At 37.0% G+C, this 13528-nt stretch overlaps 1 protein-coding gene across 3 annotated transcripts in view; it reads left to right on the forward strand.

Moving 5' to 3' along the window:
• Positions 1–7003: 7003 nt before the first annotated feature.
• The window catches only part of ING3 (inhibitor of growth family member 3), a 28191-nt gene continuing 21666 nt past the window's right edge, over positions 7004–13528 (forward strand). The window contains exons 1-5 of one of the 3 annotated variants that reach the window (XM_025380833.1): positions 7004–7181; positions 7421–7492; positions 9565–9665; positions 11875–11940; positions 12485–13292. In XM_025380833.1, the coding sequence (XP_025236618.1) occupies positions 7154–7181; positions 7421–7492; positions 9565–9665; positions 11875–11940; positions 12485–12496 (279 nt within the window). In that variant the 5' untranslated portion in view covers positions 7004–7153 and the 3' untranslated portion in view covers positions 12497–13292. Of the gene's footprint in view, positions 7182–7420; positions 7493–9564; positions 9666–11874; positions 11941–12484; positions 13293–13528 lie in introns of those variants that run through there. The other 2 variants (XM_025380834.1, XM_025380831.1) reach the window with 2 other exon arrangements.

Genomic DNA, 13528 nt, shown 5'->3' on the forward strand with positions numbered 1-13528 from the left:
CCTTGAAAAATTCCAAATGAGTCGGAAAGGCAGGCTCTAGACCATGATGTGGTAAGTCTCATAAGATATTCATGGACAGAGTGTAAAAAAGCACTGTATTGTCATACTTCTACACTTTATTTCCTCAATGGCAAGAATACCCTAACCTACTTTACAAAAATACTTTTTACCCTACTAGCAAAATAAATATTCCTAAGACTCTACTGATTTGGATTCATTGAAGACAAGGTAAAAAATAAAAAATAAGAAAAAAGCTAAAATTTTCGAAACACCACTTCTTGTCAGTATCATAGAGTACCTGTGTGATACTAGAGAGCAGACAAGGAAAATCTTTGGAGCATTTCCAGCAGTGTAAAAAGTCCTTATAGTCACTGAAATATTCTCATATTGTGTTACAAAGAGAAGATGGTTGGTAATTTATATTTACATTACCAGTCTCACCAAAATGAATGCTAGAGAGTCTAAGTCTTTCAAAATCAAACCCAGGGAAACAGTTAAAGACAATTATGGCATTGTGTATAAATACATTTACACCTGTTTCCTGTGAGAAGTATTTAAATATACTTACCTAGCATATCTGGCACCTGAAGCAGTTAATTTTAACATGCTCCTTCTCTATACAAGAATATTATTTTTCAGAAATAATCATGAAATTAAATGAATAATGATAATGAACAAAATAAATTCAGAAAAGGCAAATTTTCTTTTTCTCAAACTTTATCATATAATCACGCTTGTGGTGAACAATTAACAACTAATAGCATTGAAGAAAAAAGTAATGATTATCTTTAAAATTAGATTTAAGCATTTTTTTGGAAAGAAACAATGGCCTGTTACACTAATGAGTCACTACATTAAAATGTTATAGCCATTAAATAAAAAACAAGAAGAATAACAATCTTAAAACAATACATTTCCACTTTCGAAATATTCAATTCAGTAATGTGTTTCACATTTAAACTAAAATTTGCATTTAGTAAACAAACACAGAGATACTACACCTAGCAGTTCAGTTTCACTGTTTTAAATTTAAAATACAAATAAAAACTCCGAGTGATCATATATAACTGAAAGAACTCAAGTTGTATCTTGTCTTTTATGTCCAATCAACTATTTACATAATGTCTCGGTTATTAAAATTTCACCAAAACTGAAGCTAATGTTTAGACCTTAGACTATCAGAATATTTTTTCCAGGAGAAATATTTCATCACTGACATTGTTTAGAATTGCTGGCTCATGGTGGTAATAAAAAGCAGGCTGTAAAAGTCAGTTTTATTATTGTTTTTAAATCCTCTAACGACAATACATCCCTTTATTTGCCTTCTCTGGGGTGACTGCTTCCACTGTAGTGCCCTTGGCATGGCACTTACTAGATCATTTATCTTTGTACTGTCAATTCTACAAATAATGTTTTTCCTGATTACATTTATGTGCTGGACACTGTGCTAGGTACTGTTAAACACTGTCTCCTTTGAGACTTGTCACAATCCTACAATGCAAGTGTTCTTTCTTACTCTCATTTCATGAATGAAAAAACAATGTAGGGACTCTGAGTAACTTGGCTCAGGTGATACGAGTAAATAACAGAGACAGGAGTCAAACTCAGATATGATTAAAAAGCCCACAACCACCCAATACTACTTTTCTTATTCATGCAACAAATATGAACTTAGTGTCTTCTGCAAGCTTGTAACAGAGCAGTGCATAAGAAACAATCCCTGTCAGCCAAGGATCAAAGATGAGTTAATCATCTACTTTTCCTAGAGGTGGTCACTCTCCTATTTCTATCATCATAGATTACTTTTATCTACTCAGAAACTTCATCTAAATGTCATCCTAGCATATGTACTCATGTGTGCCTCCACTTTTTTTTCCTATCCTCTCCTTCTGGAACTCCTACGAATCAGGTATTAGAAATTTCAAATTGATTCTCCAATTGTTACATGTTTGTTTTTTGTTTTTTTATTTCTTGTTTGTTCTACTTTCTGGTTTAATTTCATCAGTCGTGACTCCCAGTACTCACATTTGTAGAATTCCTTTTTATTGTATCTGCAATAATTTCTTCACATCTTCTTTTCTTTCAGGGTTTTGCAATGTTTCAATGTGAGCTCACCATCCACAATTGCTCCTCTCTGTGTCCTAAGATGAGGAACATCCTTAAAGGATATTATTATATATTATTGTATTTGTCTCTCTGGGGGGTCCCTCATCTTTTGCCAGGCCAGACCGATTTTTACTGTCTTGTTTAAAGGGTCTCTGTAGCTTGCGTGCAGTCTGAATTTGGGTTCCACACCCACGCATGGTACAAGTTTGAGGTCTAAATTCCTCTGGGTTGCCTTTTCACCCATGATCTCAGGTGGATGGATAGAAAGCTTTATTATTGTTTCCCCAGGCAACTTCATAGGAGTAACCCTTCCTGATTACTGGTTTATTACAAGATGGTTAGCGTTAGCTCCCTGCAAGCACAGTACCTGAGGCTTGTATCTTTACACAGTCAGAAACCAACAAGTAAAGCCCAAAAACTCTCAAGTTCTTTCAGCTTAAATTCTTATTCTCTACACCAACTTTGAGTTTACTCTTATTTCTGGTACCTGGAGATTTCATTCTCTGTTTTAAGTGTTATCCTTACATTTTTTTCCAGAATTTCTATTTGTTTTGAGGGAATGGTTTTGTGATGGCTTTGTATCCAGTAACCCACCATCTATATCAGTATTATCCCTCTATCATCCACTGAATGCATAGAGAGCAGTCCCCTTGGCAAAATCTCCTTAACTATCCTCCCATTAGATACTTGCCTTCTTCCTCTCTCTCCTCTTTTACTCCAGATTCTCCATTACCAACGCCCAGCAACCAGTCCAGGAAATTAGAACGTGCATAAAGAGGTTTCTTTAGTAGGTATTAGGGGAGGGGGGAAAGGCTGAAAACTTCCACAGGTGTTTAAAGGGAAGAATACCATCCTATTGATGCTGCTTATAACCAACCCAGTGAGTGACTCGATGAGTTTCGAAGATGTAAAAGTAGGTTTATGTCATGATAGCATTTTACTCTGCTTTCTTCCCACATCACAGGGATGATGCACTGCTTGGTGTAAAGTTTAAAAATTTTCACTTCAAAGTTTTAATAGGTTTCAAGATGGTAGTTTTCTTTGTAAGATAGGAAAGTGTTAGAACCTTAAGACTTCAAGCAAGGGTTCCTCGAGAAACATGCTATGTTAGGGACTTAAATTTCCCCTTGTCTTAGACTCAAAACAGTCATATTCTATATTTACTTTTGAATCCTTTCCCTAAATTTTAATTCCATCTATTTTTATTTACCTAGTCGCCTTAACTGCAGTGTTTTTTATTTTGTTTTTTTTTTTTTAGACAGTCTGGCTCTGTTGCCCAGGCTACAGTGCAGTGGCGCGATCTCTGCTCACTGCAAGCTACGCCTCCCTGGTTCACGCCATTCTCCTGCCTCTGCCTCCTGAGTAGCTGGGACTATAGGCACCCGCCACCACGCCTGGCTAATTTTTTGTACTTTTCGTAGAGACGGGGTTTCACCATGTTAGCAGGATGGTCTCGATCTGACCTTGTGATCCACACCTCCTTGGCCTCCCAAAGTGCCGAGATTACAGGCGTGAGCCACCGCACATGGCCAACTGCCGTAGTCTTGCACAGCCTTCCTTGCTTCATTTCTCCCTTATATTTAGTATGACAGTGGCAGAATCACACTAGTAGGTGAGATAATCCTAGAGTTCTGGTGGTGTCCAGCCTCAAGAGAAGCAGGGGCACAAGGTAGAGCTAAGAGCAGCGAAAAGGAATATGAGTAACTTAGGAGGACACATATGATATTAATGATGGTAATAGTTGATGTTTATTGAATCATAACATTTACATGGCATTAATATAAGTGTTTTGCATAGATAATACTTCAATCCACACTCCTATGATTCTGCTACTGTTTCTATTTTCCCATTAACAGATCAGGAAACAAAGGGACAGAGTGTTAAAATTACTTTCTCAAGGTTATACAACTAGTGTTAGAGAAACTGACAAAGAAAGGGGGGAAAGGCAAGGAAAAAACTAGATCTTCTCTGGGGGCTCTCACCAGCAGGAGTTTGTGGGCCATGTATTTACTGTCTTGTACTTGTAAGTTTGCCAGTCTCTGTGTCTTTTCATTCCCAATTTCAAATCACAAGAACATGTATCTGATAGGTCCAGCTTTGGTCAATCCCTGATAAATTAATGAGTTTTGATACAGATATGGTCAATCCATATGAGGAGCACTCCCTAGAAAAGCAGTATTGGTTTTAAATAGGCAGCCACTGGAAAATGGTATCTACTGTATGACCTAATGATGTAAGAAGTTATCACAAGCCTTTGCAAACATAATTTCTGTAGCTCAGCTGATACATGTTCCAACAATAAAAGTTACATTTATTAACTAAAATATACAATGTGTAAGTTTTATTTTTGGTTTCTGTGGAGTGTGTATTTATACTGACTGAATTGGGAACCATTTATTATCTCATTTCCCTTAATATGGAACACTCCCTGAGGAAGCTCAGTTTACACTGAAATGATGGACTTCTATTTATGATAGCATACCATTTTAGCTACTCTGAAAGAGCCACCTGGCGAAAACAACTAAAAGTGCTAGATTTTAAAAAATACACTGATGAACTAGTAGGAAATTAAGGAATTTTCAGAGGTAATATAAAAGGGGAAAAAGAAGGAAAATGAAAATATCCTGAGAAATAAATGCAAGCCAAAGTAGGCTTTTGTTCAGATACTATCTGTCAAGTTCTGGACACCTAGAGCTCTTGCTTTAATAGCTGTGCAGCATGCCAGGCTCAGAAGATAAACCCAAGTATCAGTTCAAAAGGAAGAGTCTTATAGCAGACAAAAATCTGGGACCCCAATGGACTATACGCTCCATGTAAGGGTAAATGACTTATAAGCCTCATGCACAAAATAGGCCAGTAATGAAACGTGTCTTGGCCTTGGAGCCCAGTAAAGAAAGAAAGAAAAAATTCTCCTCTGAGAATCTGTAACAATTCATTTGGGATAGAGGCCCAAATTCAATCTATCTGTGCAATACAATAAACCTCAAGTGGACAATTTAATCTGGTCCTAGGGTTTATGATGTCTCCAAACAAATTGACAAGCAAATTCTAATGCTCTCCAGGAAAACTCAATTTCAACTCCAGCCTCAAAGAATCCTTATGCTTGTAATCCCAGGAACAGGAATTCAGAGTCCAAAATCACAATCCAACAGGAAATAGGCACCATAAGCAAAAGTGCCCATTTCTGAAGCAATAGCGCAAAAAGGCCCACACATTTTTCAATATTAGGTTTAACAGAAACAAGATACAGACTAAATAATTTGTATAAATTAGAAAATGGCTTGAAAAGAGAACCAAATAGAACTTCTAAACCTGAAAAATTCTGAAAATTCTAAAATAAAACATATAAAAGAAAGATTAAGATAAATAAGAGAATAAAGAGAGTAAGTCTTAACGGAAAAAATGAGAAATAAGCAATACTGAAAAGACAATCGTTGAAAATTTTCTAGAATTGTTGCAAGACACCAATCCTGAAATTTGGGAATCCCCTCAAATCCTAAGCATAATTTTAAAAATTTAAGGAAAGAAAAGGGAATAAGAAAGGAATTTAGACTTAGATCACTGCAAAACTGCAAAAAGACGTCAAAGAGATCTTAAAAGCAACCAGAAGGAGGAAGCATGGGAAAGAGGAAAGGAAGAAAGAAGGAAAAGAAGGGAGAAAAAGATTGAAAGTACTTGATTTTAGATGCAAGTAATGAAAAAATTAACTAGAAACTAAAAAATTCTAATTCTTATTCAGATCGAAGTAAGGTTCCGTTGAGATTCATGATGATTCATCATTCACGACAGGGAAGTTTCCTGCTTAAGATGAGTGAAAACCTTGAGTAAGAGTATGTAATGGAGAAGGAAAGCAGGGAACACACACACACAGTTTCAACTGCAATCTGAAAAACACAAAATGAAAAATAAATTATCAACTAATGACAATTTCCCCAGAAAATCGAAGAGCTAAGAAGAGAGGAAAACAACACCTAGTATTTATTGAATGCAAGAGTTTTTAATAAAAACAATGTAAAAAGAAACTGAGTAGGGACGTACTAACTATATCACAGGAAAACCTTCGCTGGGAGACGTCGAAAAGTAGAAAAAGAACGCCCAAGACAACCAACCTCGAATATGGACTATTTACTCAACATAAAGTTACTGCTATTACAGCCTATTCGAAATGAAGGCTCCATTCGTAATTCATGGCTGCTCACTATGATGATGATTATTATTATTACTATTATTTGTGGGTGCACATTGTATGTATAGATCAATTACATTAGAATGACGATTAGACGGACTGCAAACTACAATACGTAAGTGGCTATTGACACTATTTGTGCATCTTTTAATCTGGGAAATGCATATTCACTCCACAGTCTCAGTATAAACCATTTCAAAATTAGACGTAAGCCAACCAGGTGTCTCTCTTATATTTTAGGAGTGAATAATGAGGATAAGTTCCAGCAGAGAGTTCTAGTTTAAGTAACCCAAATTCCCCGAACTTTGCTGATTATTCTAGCGTTTAGAACCTTTGCTATTTGCCTGGCACTTTTTGAAACCCATGACTCACAAACGCCGGGGCATGGAATCACAGCAAAGAACAGGTGAAAAGTTGTTCCTAGTTGTGTTATGCAGGCGCACACAACTCCCGCCATTCTCTGTGCAAAAATCAACAAATAAACAGAGGCACCGCATTTCGGATTCTGTTACGCACTGTTTGCAATGGCGCCTGGTATTGGTAGTTTCTACGAGGGGAGCCGCCAGCGCGCCAACCCTTGCTCAGCAGGAAGAAAACTACATTTCCCACAAAGGCACGGGGGCGAACACCGGCCGGCTTACGTCATTCCTTTAACCAACCAATAGCAGTTCCGGGCGGCAGTGAGGCAAGCGCCGTCAGGCGCCAAAGTGGTTTTTTTTTTTTTCTCTTTTTTTTTTTTTGCCGGAGTCGAGCGGGTGCTGCTAGCGGAGGCGCCATATTGGAAGGGACAAAACTCCGGCGACAGCGAGTGACACAAATAAACCCCTGGACCCCCTTGTTCCCTCAGCTCTAAGGGCCGCGATGTTGTACCTAGAAGACTATCTGGAAAGTGAGTGCGCGGCGCTGGCGGCGGCCGCCGGTGGGACCTGCGGGAGGGCAAGAGCGCGAGTGGACGGGCAGCGAGATGGCGGGAGGGAGGGGGCGGCGGGGGATGTTTCTCTCTCACGGTAACTGGCAGCCTCGTTGTGGGCTGCCGGCCCCCTCGACCCCCCTGACGCACGCGCGCAGTGACGTAAGCGCGTATTTCGCCGTTGGCCCCGCCCCTCTGACGGACTCTCCCTTTGACAGTGATTGAGCAGCTTCCTATGGATCTGCGGGACCGCTTCACGGAAATGCGCGAGATGGACCTGCAGGTGCAGAGTAAGTCGGCGCGTCTGCTCTTCATGTTGGCTGCGCGCGTTCAGTGCCAGACTTGCTTTTCATCACTGCTAGCGCCTAATGCTCTTTCACTGTCCTCTGGCTCACTCCGCTGGTGCATAAGGAGTTGTCAAAAAGAACTGGCAGCCCTGAATCTCGCGTTTTCCTTCTCTCCCATGCTACTTTTTTCTGGCTGTTGCAAGAGGAGGCGGCATTGGGACAGGTGTATTCCTTTCTAGAATGTAGGATTGTGCAAAAAATATTTCTCTACCGTCATTGAGATAGTTATCTATGTTTCAGTGCACGTCAGCATAATAAATGTTGAGATGTTGTCTTGAGCCTTTTCGTATCGAACTTAGATTTCAGCATTTATACTTATTTTAAAGTTCATCCTATTCAGTTTTTCAAGAGTGGAGAGCATAGAAGCACAGGTTATATATAGCTCTTTAGAGACCCTGGCGAATGTCAAATTTTGAAAACTTAGTTACACATTATAAGATACATTTTAAATTGTAACAGAATCGTCATTTTCTTGGTTAAAATGAGTGACAGAAATTAGATTTCACTGTAAAGTTTCTTATGTGCTGTACTAAAAATTTTAGCAGTTAGTGAACATTTATTTTTCTTTCAGTGATAGCTTGGTAGTCTCTGTGACTTTTTCCCCAAATTAACTTTGCTCTTTCGTAGAGCAAGGACTATAAATAGGTGGCTTAGGGACCACTTGCTGCAGCTAAGAACCTGTCCTTTTCACTGCCCCTGTCTTCTCTGCCCATGACCACACACCCACTTCTATACCCTTTGTTTATGGGTATATTTTTCCAGTAAGTTTCAGGTGGCACATAATAAAAAGTGGTGGCATGGAAGCCACCTTCTGTTCAGTGGATTGTGGTATGAAGTATGAATTGTGTGTGTGGTTCTCCAGCTATCTCACAAATTCATTTTAATTTTAGTGTAGTCGAAATGCTAAAGATTTGCTGAAGAAGTATTTTCTGCAGGACTGAGCATAGACATGGATGTCAGATAGATCTGAGTTTGTTTTAGGGCTTTACTAATTTACTCATTGACTCTGACTGTATTACCACTTGTGTGGGGCTTTCATTGTCTATAAAAAGAGAATCATCTAAGGATTTAAAATATTACAGATGGATTAGAATTTATAGTATCTGATACGAAGTAGGCATTAAATAAAGGGTAACTTATTTTAAATTTATTTTTATATTTTGTTTAAAATTTTAAATTCTCATAATTTGGGCTTACAGAATACATATTACAGGGTTTTTAAACGTGCATTTCTTTACAGTAACGAATTTTCTGAAGTTAATAGATATTATGGATTAACAGAACAGTGTGCCAAATAAATTCAGAAATGCTTATTTAAACAAAGGAAGATACTGAAAATTAACCATAGTACTTCACAGAGTCTTTAAAAGGCTATTGTGGACTGAAAATCTCCAAAAGAAGTATGCTATGAAAAGATTTTTCTCAACTTACGTAACAACAGAATCCTTTTTATTAATTTTTCCTTTTTTTTAAGCAGACATCCAATGAGATGATTAGTCTTAGCACTTAATTTGGGGAAAATTTATCTAGAATTAATGTTTAAATGATTGCACCTACTACTTTCAGTTGGGATATGACATGATGAGATGTTTAATGCCATATACCAAATCTTTTTATCACTTTTTCTTGTTAAAAGAAATGTGAAGATTATCTAATGGTGTTTTCATTGTGTTTTGGTACATTTGTCTGATTAACACCTATAGCTTTTGACCCCAAGGCTGTATTGCTCAAAAATTATAGGATAGAGCCGATCTACTTTGTTGACTCTACTTTGGCTATTGGAAAAAATTTTGAAATAACAAAAACAAAAATAATCTGTCAATAAGGAAAATTGTAACTTTTTAAAGGAAGGTAATTGAGGCTTTATATATTTACATAATCAAAGCATAACATATTTAAGTTACTGGCAAAGTGAAAGAGTATATATTGTCAGATTTTTTCCCTCCCTAAATCAAACCATGTATATTTAGTATATGAATTTGGTCATTTAATATGATTTTTTTATTATGTCATAGATGCAATGGATCAACTAGAACAAAGAGTCAGTGAATTCTTTATGAATGCAAAGAAAAATAAACCTGAATGGAGAGAAGAACAAATGGCATCCATCAAAAAAGTATGTGCGACACTTTGGATAATTTATCAAGAAATATTGGGACCCTCTGAAAAAGATATTTCAAAATTAAATAGTGATCTGGATATCAAAATAAGGGAATATTATCAATGACTCTTTAGAATGTAAATAATTTAGTGTGGTTTAGAGCTTCAGATAGCGATTTTTAGTCATTAAAGCATTTTGGTAATTAAAAATATTGTTTCAATAATTAGTGACTATTAGAAAGTGACAGACCATTTAAAAGTTACATTTTTTTCTATTTGTTTTATTCTAGTTGTGTATAATTAAAGTTGAGTCATTTCCAGAGATGGAGTACTGTATTCCAGTTTTGTCCACAAACTAGCGTAAATAAACATCAGCAGACCTTGAAGAATATTTTATATATTGCTAGGTACCTGAATTAGTGGGCCCACAGAGAACAAAATCTTAAAAGTTAGAAGGAACTTAAGAAAGCCTTTTAGTTAAAAACTCCAAATTTGCACGTGAATTGGTCTGGAAACATAGAATTCTTTGAGGTTTTGTTAGTTTTATAGTGGTTATAGCTCTCTTCCAGAACTGAGTGAGTATACACTCACATCTCAAAGTTTGCTTTACAAATATGATCCAGTTCATTCCGGGATGGATACATTTGAAGAACAACTGAAAAGACTTGAGTTTGGTCATGACTCTGCTATTTAGCTGTGTGACATTAAATCTTGATATTTCTGAGTAATAATGCCTTCCGAAACCCAGTGTTCATAGAATTGTTCAAGGATCAACTAAGAGGCCGGACCTGGTGCCTCACACCCATAATCCTAGCACTTTGGGAAGCTGAGGCGGGTGGATAACCTGAGGTCAGGAGTTCGAGACCAGCTTAGCCAACCTGGTGAAACCCTGTCTCTACTAAAAATACAAAAATTAGCCAGGCGTGGTAGTGGGTGCCTGGGATCCCAGCTACTTGACAAACTGAGGCAGGAGAATCACTTGAACCCGGGAGGTGGAGGTTGCAGTGAGCCTAGATCGTGCCACTGCGCTACAGCCTGGGCAACAGAGTGACAGAGTAAGACTCTGTCTCAAAAAAAAAAAAAAAAAAAACCAAAAAAAGGGGATCAATTAAAAAAGAAATTTGGAAACTACAAATTGAGTAGTAATGTTGTTATTTATTCTACCACATGGAGGGAAGATTATTTCTGTTAGGGGAAAAAAAAAATGATACTCTATAACAGAAGTGGTCCTAGCTTGGAAGAAACCTGGAGGGACATGTATTTGTGAGTATAGACATGATATAGCCACATCCCAAAGTCACTAATCATCTCTTTAACCTAATAAATTTTTGGTGGAGTGTACCTTGAGTATACCCTGAAAAGTCTAGTACCCCATGGAAATTCATAGTATCATCTTCTTTCCCCCTCTTTTTAAAAAAAATAATTTAATAAGTTGAGGCAAAATCTAAAATATAGATTGAGTTGTATGAATATATACCTATTTTAAAGTGGGAGTTAAAGAACAACTGGAAAATAGGGAAATGCAGATCAGAATCCTTTCAATAGCTGAACTTTAACAAATTTTTTTTAATGGAATGCAAATGTACTCTACAACTTAGATAAATTTTAGTTAACTTTTTATTTTAAATACTGTTCGTTAACTCATATAACTTTTTCTAGACTTACGATGGCATTTGCTTTTAATTATATCCTTTCTAGAAATTCTGAACATCTCCCTTTTACTCTTGGCCATTGTGCATAAAATCTAACCCTTTTCCATCCACCCTATTTCTAACAGGTTATTGTTTTGTTTTGTTTTTTGTTTTTTTGAGACAGAGTCTCGCTCTGTTGTCCAGGCCAGAGTGCAGTGGCCCAATCTTAGCTCACTGCAACCTCTGGCTCCTGGGTTCAAGCAATTCTTGTGCCTCAGCCTCCTGAGTAGCTGGGATTACAGGCGCCCACCACCATGCCCGGCTAATTTTTGTATTTTTAGTAGTGATGGGGTTTTGCCATGTTGGCCAGGCTGGTCTTGAACTCCTGACCTCAAGTCATCCGTCCTCCTTGGCCTCCCGAAGTGTTGGGATTACAGGCATGAGCCACCATTCCTGACCTCTAACAGGTTTTGTATTACTAAGGTAGGATGACTGTGATAACAAGGTATGATAATGAAAATGCAGTTGTATGTCCTGCATACGAATATTTTTAAAGAATTAATTTATTTTTGAAATGAAAATGTTTTCATTCAGGACTACTATAAAGCTTTGGAAGATGCAGATGAGAAGGTTCAGTTGGCAAACCAGATATATGACTTGGTAAGTAAAAGTAATGTGCATACTGTGTCATAAGTACTTGGATAATAGATTATGTCTTAAATTGTATTGGCTTAAATGTAGTAGGAAGAAGCAACTAAAACTGAAGTATTGCTCTCTTGATCACATCTAATTTGACATTTCAGTGTCCATTATTTTATGGTTTCTTTGTGGAAAAGTCAGAGTCCACAGTGTTAGTGAATGTGGTGAGAACTGTACATTTTAGCAAGTCTACACTGCGGTAAGGTGGTTTCTGATGTTAGATATTTTTTAAACGAGAATTAACGTTTAACTTTATTTTCCTAATCCTTGTCTTCTTAAGGTAGTGTGTTTACTTACCTCACACATCATTTTGAGATTGTTTCTGTGGTAAAATACACCTGAGAAGACTGCCTTGACAAGAGTTGTTGGTAGTCTGGTTGAAATGAAGAAGAATCATTTGAATCAGTGTTTATGTGAGTGATGTTAATAGATAGTATGTAACAGCTGTGTCAGTTGTTTACGCAATACAAGATGACAAACTTCAAACAAGATTCTTTTTTTACAGCAGCAGTTCTAAAACATTGAAAACACCAAGAAGATAGATAGAATATTCACTATTTCTCATATTGATGCAATTATGGTGTTCTTTTTCATTTGAAACATCTTCTCCTAAAATACATACTTTAAGAAATAGTCATTTCTGTTTTTGCATTAAAGTAAATTAAAGCAGAAAACATGCTCACTTTTGGCTAACTTCAGTGTATAGATTTCATACGCATGTTGTCTTTCCTGGGTACGGATTTATTACTGAACAAGTACGGGTAAATGAAATGTCACTGGTGAGCAAGACACAAGAGAAAAGGTGAACACCACATATGGTGTGAATTGTAAATGCTTGTACCAACCTTGAAAACATGTGTCATGTAGAGCCATGGAAAATGTTTAGTTGTTTTTATGCAGTACACACATTTTAATGGCACTAATAACCTGGGCTCTTTTGTTCATACAGTTATTCTGAAAAAATTTCATAAAAGACACTGCCTAAAGATAGGTAGAATAGGCTGTAGCTTGATTTACTGTAGAATGAAAACAAAAAAAGTTCTTAATTGTTTCAGTCTTTAATTATGTCTATAAACTTAGAAAAAGACATTAACATTTGAATCTAGACTGATTTGTTTAGTAACATTCTTCCTCATATTTAATGACTGTATGTATCAGTCCTTATTTAGAGACTGCCTGCCTTTTAATTCATAAAGCTCTTTGGTTCTATTCTTTGTTTTGTTTATTCTTTTGTTGTTTTACTGCTTGTTAGACCTTTACTAAAGATATTTTGTGTATTTAGAAAAAATATAAATATATGCTTTTTAAATATGTGTGTGTGTGTATTCATCTCTTACTTATAAACCACACTGTTCATCCACTCTGTGCCTGAAAAAAGGGAGTTGTACCTGGGTATAATGGAGGAATAAGAAGCAAATACTAGGCCGGGTGCGGTGGCTCACACCTGTAATCCCAGCACTTTGGGAGGCCGAGGTGGGCAGATCACGAGGTCAGGAGATGGTGACCATCCTGGCAAACATGGTGAAACCCTGTCTCTACTAAAAATACA

This window comes from Theropithecus gelada, chromosome 3 (assembly GCF_003255815.1).
Source record: "Theropithecus gelada isolate Dixy chromosome 3, Tgel_1.0, whole genome shotgun sequence".
Classification (NCBI taxonomy): Eukaryota; Metazoa; Chordata; class Mammalia; order Primates; family Cercopithecidae; genus Theropithecus; species Theropithecus gelada.